The sequence below is a fragment of the Pseudoliparis swirei genome, chromosome 3 (genome assembly GCF_029220125.1).
Source record: "Pseudoliparis swirei isolate HS2019 ecotype Mariana Trench chromosome 3, NWPU_hadal_v1, whole genome shotgun sequence".
NCBI classification, from domain to species: domain Eukaryota; kingdom Metazoa; phylum Chordata; class Actinopteri; order Perciformes; family Liparidae; genus Pseudoliparis; species Pseudoliparis swirei.
This window is the reverse complement of record NC_079390.1, coordinates 13,252,095-13,259,231: the sequence shown is the minus strand read 5'-3', so window position 1 is coordinate 13,259,231 and position 7,137 is coordinate 13,252,095. Positions and strand designations below refer to the sequence as shown.

The following is a 7,137-nucleotide window of genomic DNA, read 5'->3' as shown; positions in this document are numbered from 1 at the left end:
TGTAACAAGAACACAGCTGCAGCAGCCGATGTAATTAGGTGTGCAAGTATTTGGTCTGGAGGGATTTAATCAGATTGAGATCAGAAAAAGTTTGACGATGAATCCTTCTCGGGACACGAATGTCTCAAACCAGAGTCCTCAGCAGTTCATCCAATAGTCGATGTATTTGAGTTTGGACTAAAGTAGTAGACTTATTGATCGACATCCCGAGAGCTACTAGCTGCTAGCGCGACTGAAAAACACACAAAACATCCACTTGTAAAGGAAGTTAGTCTCCTGTTTTTCATGATTCCACTTGTTGCTGTGCTGGAGGTCAGGCCATCAGTCTCTGTGAGCAAAGCACACGTGGGATGTGGACTGTGGACCTCGGTGGGTTTGGTTTGTTACACCTTTTGGGGGAATCTATTGAGCTGTTTTTTGGTGACAATTTATGGCTATTATCACCTAAGGACACACCAGTTCACCATCCCTGAATCAGCAAATATCAGAGTGTTTACTGAGCTCAAAACAATTACTTACATTTCTTTAAAAAACAGACCTTCATTTTAATTTTATACTCAATTATCCAAAGAAATAAAAAAACATTAAAAAACATCTTCTCCCCTATAAACACCAATGCTATTATTTCTAATCGCACAACATAAACAGACAGTTGAAAGGCGGTTCCTCAGGACGCCAGACGTGATGCCGTCCCCCTGTTGTTCCTTCTGTCTGGAGCTCGACCTGCAGTCTTCTCCCGCTCTGCTGGGGCTGAACAGACCACTGGAAGCCGACCAGTTTACGTCTTCACTGCCGTGTCTCTGGATTTGTAGATCACTCCCCTGCTTTTCAGCTCTCTCACCACACCTTCAGACAGGGGGGAAACAAATAAATGCAACACTCGATAAGGAAGGAATTCCAAATCAAGAAAAAGTCAAACATTTAATTGTTCGCATCTCGAGGCAGACCAGTTCAGGTGAAGTGTACCTGGAGGTAGTCTGCCGGTCACCGACACGGCATATACACCCGGCTTGAAGTTGCCTGGAGGATGGAACCAGAAATACACACACCTTATTTATCTCGACAACATTCTGGGTTTACTTCTGTTAAACTGCATGCATCCTTTAATAGAGTAAATAGGGTCCTTATGCTGAGACTGTCTTCTTCAGAGTAGTTTCTCAACTCCATCCTGGTAAAAATAAATCGATTAATGTAGCTTTCTGTCGAGGCACACATCCTTACCTATCCTCTGCCATTTAGCTACCCAGCTGTCCTCAGGGCTCATCATGGATATCACACTGTGGACATACGGGTAGTCTCGGTAAACATCCAGAAAACTATTTGAAAGGGTTATTCATTTATTTTATTCTTTAAATAATCGATGTTAAACCTATGTTTACCCATCGAATGAGGAACTCGTGCATTCGTAGACCATCTCCCGGTTCCCCTTCATCTGAAGGTAGGACTCACAGTTGTCACAGCCGTCGTATTCAAACTGGTCGATGGTCTAAAGGGACAAGGAGGAGAGGAGAGGAGAGGAGAGGAGAGGAGAGAGCACTTGATTCTAGGACGATAATAACAGAGGAAAGAATGGATGCAAACATGTGAAGTGGAATACAAGCTAGTTATCGTACCAACAGGCGGGACAAGGAGCACCAAGTCCACATTTTATAAATCGAGGTTACCATGAGAGCATTACGTTACTTTAACGCTGACATTTATTTGTTTGGACACAACAGAACTGGAACAACTACAGTGCAGGAAGCGGCTACGTTAGCATGGAAGCTAGTTTTAAGCGCTTTCTCGCCATTCACAAGTTGTACCTTCACTAACGAACACAGAAGACAGGCTCGCAGATGGCGGAGGTCTTTGGGGACCGTTTCCAAGGCCATTATGTTCCGCTCCCCGACAAAATACTCGCGTAATACCGAAATATCAAATGGGTTAATGTTTTTGAACGATTCCAGTCGCCAGGGAATGACGTCACCGACTGCAAGGACCTTGTCAACACGGCGTAGAGGTCTATATTGTGTGCCTGAGTAAAACTCGTTCTATCTATATCGTTTAAAGAAATTGTTTCAGTTAATGGGATCAGGGTTGAGTTGTTATACATTTTACATACTGTATATTAGTTGCACTATGTCCCGACACGTGTCATGTAGAAACTAAACGTTTTACACATCTATTTAGTCATGCATAAATGTAATCAACCATTGAGATCCAGACTCTTGAAAACGTTTTGATTATTCTAAAATATTAGATGTTTAAATGCAAAAGTACATTCCGAGTGGATGGATCTAGAGGTGGAAGGATAATGGATTTTTTGTATACATAATTGAAGAGAATCTTGATACAAACAAATTAATAATCATGTGTCTAACTTTATTCAAAACAGATTCAAGCATTTGGACTCACTGGCTCCCTTCCCTGTTAAGTCATGGGCTACATTTTAAGATCCTGTATATTTCCTTGACTGTTGATAAAGCTGGCCCATGATCCACACTCTGATTTATGAATTCAAACAAAGTGTTCCTCTCGATCAGACATTCCTTACTCATCCTTACGTGTCTGTGCAATGACCAACAGTCATAACATGTTTATATAATTACATGCATTTTAAATTTACTCTGTTCTTAAATTGTCTGTTTCCAATTATTGTTTTATTATTAACATCTATTATTTAAAACTGTGTTGTTATATCACTTTTCATTGGCAATTTTATTTGTATGCAACATTTTAGATAAATATTGTGATTTTTAATACAATTCAGCCATCTTGGCACATGCATATTCATCTATCTATCTATCTACATTAAATACCAATAGCATAAGGTTTGGCGACCTTATTATTTTAATTATATAACGTTTTCAAATCAGGGAACTGTAGCTCATTTCAGGTGTACAGTTGACACATATATGCATTTACTAAAGTAACGTCACTTGTGCTACACTTGAATTCTAATTGTATGATCGTTTGTACTTATAATGTTACTCGACTACATTTCAGAGTGAAAAATAACTTTTTACTTTTATAATACTATAAACATGTGAAGGGATAATTCTCCATCAGGGGCCCATTGACTTTCGATGAAGCGGGTCATAACGGTCCGCTCGAGCTCTACAACGCGGTGCGGCCCTTGCGGTTGGTGACAGGAACTCGTCTCGTGTGATAAACGTTGAAAGTCCAACAGCTTCCACAGTTCGGGAACTTTCAACGGTTCTGGATCAGAAGTGAGACATGTTTGCAGATCCAGGTAAAGTCCCAGCTCACACCGCCATGGAGTTTCTCCTTGGTGTGCATGACCCCCACAACACACACATGACTGTCGGAACAATTTCATGCGACTTTACTGAACCTCTCTGAGCTAAAGTTCTTTTAAAAAGACAGAGCCGTTAACGTTAATTAACGTTAATTGTTGAGCTAACGTTCACTAATGCTAATTTAGTTCACCAGTTCACGCAAAAAAATATCATTTCCCCGGTCTTGTCATTATATTTATTACATGTTTTAAGTTGACATTATTACTAACGTTACACGCCAAGTTGTATAAAGTTCAGGCGTTAGTATGGGTAGTTTGAAACGTGAATGTTGTGACAGTTCAATGAGCCGCAGTGTGACGTTAACTTCACAGCTAGGACCCGGGACAGGTGCACTTCCTGTCGACAGCCGGAACCAAAAGGGTCCGGAACCAGGACACAGTTCCGTTAGCTACACAGTAATACATAATATAAAGCAAATATGAATACATAATGTTAGTTCACTAACGCTACCAGTTACTGTTATCTGTTTGTCAATTGCCATAGTGATCTATTATTGCACTATGTTGACTGTTTTTATTATATTTGTATTATTTTATTCTATGCCTATGTTTATTGTTATGGACCTTTCACATAGTCCAAATCCTTGTATGCAAAGTACTTGGCCAATAATTTATTCTGACTGATTCTCTGATGATGAGGTTATAAAGTAACGTATCAGTCTAACAAAGACTGATCACCAAACCCAGACAAACGTCACTATAGTTATTGAACGTAAACAGATGCTGGTTGGGCTGACATTCAGACGAGGCTTCAAATCCCGGTTCACCAACTTTACCTCTTCTATTCGCCCCCCCCTCCCAAAAAAAACAGGCAAAATCAAGGGTGTCGGGGGAAGTCCCCTCCCCGAGACCATCAACCCCAATAACTTCCCAGCCAAGCTCTGGCGTCTGGTGAACAACCCGGCAAATATTTCCATCCGCTGGAACGAACAGGGCCAAGTCATCGTCATTGATCGGCGTCTCTTCGAGGCGCAGATCCTGTCCCCCAGCAACAGCGCCTCGGACAACGCCGATGCCTTCAAGACGACCAACTTCTCGAGCTTTGTCCGCCAGCTCAACCTCTACGGCTTCAAGAAGGCCGTCATGAACGGAAAACACGACTGCAGCCAGTGGGACTGCGTGCGGTATCTCTATTTCTACAACCCAAACTTCCTGCGGAACCACCCCGAGCTTGTCGCGAGTCTGAGGAGGCTGACTGTCCAGAACAAGGCCTTGATGCAAGCTGGTCTGGGCGTGAAAAACCGGGTCCCAAGTCGATTCTGCCGTTACAGTCGAGGCTACGATGACAAGAATACAGATGTTACAAGAGGTGAGTGTCACCGCATGACAGTGGGGAGTTAGCTTTAGATAGTGAAACACATGTTTCCCTGTCGTATTACAGTGGACAGTGCCACATTAAATGTCACGATAAATAACTTTGTCTGATATCCAGCGTACAATCCAGTGTGTTTACGTTATTACAATATCGCCGTCTAACAGGTTGTTGCCACGCTTTGCTTCTTCCCTGTTTCTGCAGGCAACTATTCCCCGATGAGCTCCCCTCATCCGTACCATAGACAAAAAGCTCAGGCCATGGCGGCTCACAATGGAACGCCGGTCCCACCGAGATTCCTGCCGAGGGGTCACGGTGCAGCTCTGTCACCCAATGCCTTCGTAACAGACAAAGGGATACCTGTGTCGTTCAGCCAGCACTACTCCACCGGAGCGGCCTCCAACTCCAACCCCATGCATATTCAGCAGGGTTTATTGGCCTGCTCAAGCCGTGGAAATCCAACTTACGCTTTTAATGTGCAATATCCGCCTGGCTACTATTCCCCACGTGAGCATGACAGCAGTTAACCTGTTAGGAGAATGGATGGAAGAGTTATACGCCACACTATTTACATCACGTTACCACTTTAGTGCATGAGTAAAATGAGGGTTTTTTTCAGCTTCAGTGTACTTCTAATATACTAAAATATAATAATGTGTAGATTTTAACACCAAAACCCAAATAATCCCAAGTAAAATGTTGTGTCCTTCTAGAAGTCTGGCAGTGCTACCATCAGAACCTTGTGGCGTCCCAAATGGCAGGTAGGGGGCTTTCGGCAAGGTCGTTCTCAAGCCCAACTTATTACCAGGTAGGTGTATCCTGTCACGTAATTAAAGACTTCCACAAGATCTGTGATGAGTCAAGGACGATGGTGTTTTGTGAACACGCGTTGTCTATCGAACATTTATTTTTATTTCACTGTTTTAGGGAAGCTATCCTGTGAGTATGTTGCATCATGTCGACCACAACCAGTACTCAAAGACCGAGGAGCACCAGGAGGTTAAAAAAAGTGACATTCACTTGGACACCATTTTCCAGATTGCAGATGAGGTGATGCAAACTTCGACCAATAGCCGCCTGGTTAGAGTTGCAACCCCGCAGAAGCCAGGCCCCGTGTTTGTGCCGTTCTCCGCTAACACCACTTCTTGGGACAATCCCGCCGTGAAATCTAACCATTTGTCCCCTGGACCCAGTGTGATATCTGTGACCGGCAGGGCCGATCTATTCTCATTTCAACCGAAGGAGGAATCGGGGATTTCACTCGCTGAGCAATTGCCAGAAGATGCCATATGCGAGGTAAGCCGAGACATGGTAGATTTCCTCAAGGAATTTTGCTTTTCTTTTCTAAAGACAAGATACTTTGCTGGGAAACAGCTGGATGGTGTCCGTCTGGCAGTTTGCAAATAGAAAAAGTCATCCCTGATGTGTATTTTTTTAACAATTGATAGAGTATTCATATTTATTAGAGGATGTGTAACAGCAGAGCAGAAGACCTGTACATGAGTTGCTGATGTTTCCTCTGTGCTCTGGACAGGTTATCGTTGATGATACTGAGAGGTTGTAGGTGTCGAGTTAACGACTGAGGGACAGCAGTCAGGCCGAAAGCAGCACGTGCACAGGGAGCGCAAACAATCTTTACACACGTTATTGAACATTTAGGGAGCACGTCCAGGATGAAAGTAGTGGAAGAAAGGTTTCCTGACAGTTCGTAGTATTTATTGTTTTGTCGTGCAGGCGTCTTAATTCACTGCAGGATGTGATCTTAAACTATCACTATTACCCGACTTTAATCTCCATTTTTAATGATTCGTTGTTTTGCACAGGTCTGTTGATGTGTTCAGATTTAAATCTTTAAAACATTTTTTTAAAGAATTGTGTAAATAGTTCTGTGTTGTACATTTCTGTGTTTCTTTATTGTGAGTGACTTTGGAACATTAAAACATTTAAATTACAGTACTGGTAACACGGTAAATATTTTACAAATAAATTATATGGGCACAGTTATACCTCGACATTTCTGCCACAGTAATATATAAGATGTAAAGCTTTTAAAGAATTTTTGTTTGAAGTATAATTTATTCAGATTTGTTGCAGTCGGGCTAACAGCCTCTCATTTTAATTAACAGGTGTTTGACTTACTGTCTGCTTTTAATAACTTAATCGGTTTGTTGTAACAAACTGATGTAATGGGGGAGAAAATGTTGAATGAATTGCATTAAATTATAATTATTAGATCTACTCCTGATACTTTGCTTTGTGATGGTGACCTAGTGGTGGTTGCATTTCCCAACCTTTTATTTCCCGCTGCATCACTCATACGGTTGTACTTTGAAAACGTGTAACTGTAACAGTTTTTAAAGGCAAGTCTGTAAATAAGTATTATTATTAAAGTGAAATGTGTTTCCGATCATTCAGCTGTCTGCGTGTGTTTCATTATTTCTGGTTGCCGCTGCACTCGTGCGGCTTGGTGTCTGGCGGTCCTGTCCGTATTGACCACTAGAGGGAGCTACTGGCTCGACCACTGTGT

The 7,137-nt window shown here is 42.2% G+C and overlaps 2 protein-coding genes across 2 annotated transcripts; one reads left to right on the top strand and one right to left on the bottom strand.

The window, feature by feature from the left end:
• Positions 1-469: 469 nt before the first annotated feature.
• supt4h1 (SPT4 homolog, DSIF elongation factor subunit) lies at positions 470-1,966 on the bottom strand. The gene is made up of 5 exons (XM_056410104.1): positions 1,803-1,966; positions 1,380-1,486; positions 1,222-1,277; positions 967-1,020; positions 470-846 (listed from the first exon to the last, which is right to left on the bottom strand). The coding sequence occupies exons 1-5, from the start codon at positions 1,869-1,871 to the stop codon at positions 779-781; spliced, it is 354 nt and encodes a 117-aa protein (XP_056266079.1). The 5' UTR covers positions 1,872-1,966; the 3' UTR covers positions 470-778.
• Positions 1,967-3,110: 1,144 nt separating this feature from the next.
• Positions 3,111-6,952, top strand: hsf5 (heat shock transcription factor family member 5). Its single transcript, XM_056411466.1, has 5 exons — positions 3,111-3,232; positions 4,110-4,607; positions 4,815-5,117; positions 5,327-5,418; positions 5,538-6,952. The coding sequence occupies exons 1-5, from the start codon at positions 3,217-3,219 to the stop codon at positions 6,015-6,017; spliced, it is 1,389 nt and encodes a 462-aa protein (XP_056267441.1). The 5' UTR covers positions 3,111-3,216; the 3' UTR covers positions 6,018-6,952.
• The last annotated feature ends 185 nt before the right edge of the window (positions 6,953-7,137 follow it).

What these genes read in the sequence shown, in the direction of transcription:
- supt4h1 (XM_056410104.1), bottom strand. Translation starts at nt 1,871, where the DNA reads ATGGCCTTGGAAACGGTCCCCAAAGACCTCCGCCATCTGCGAGCCTGT. An exon ending in TTCTGTGTTCGTTAGTGAAG is followed by an intron (nt 1,487 to 1,802) that starts GTACAACTTGTG and finishes TTGTCCCTTTAG; the next exon opens with ACCATCGACCAGTTTGAATA. An exon ending in ACGAGTTCCTCATTCGATGG is followed by an intron (nt 1,278 to 1,379) that starts GTAAACATAGGT and finishes GTATGTCCACAG; the next exon opens with TGTGATATCCATGATGAGCC.
- hsf5 (XM_056411466.1), top strand. An exon ending in GCCTGGCTACTATTCCCCAC is followed by an intron (nt 5,118 to 5,326) that starts GTGAGCATGACA and finishes TCCTTCTAGAAG; the next exon opens with TCTGGCAGTGCTACCATCAG. An exon ending in CAAGCCCAACTTATTACCAG is followed by an intron (nt 5,419 to 5,537) that starts GTAGGTGTATCC and finishes TCACTGTTTTAG; the next exon opens with GGAAGCTATCCTGTGAGTAT.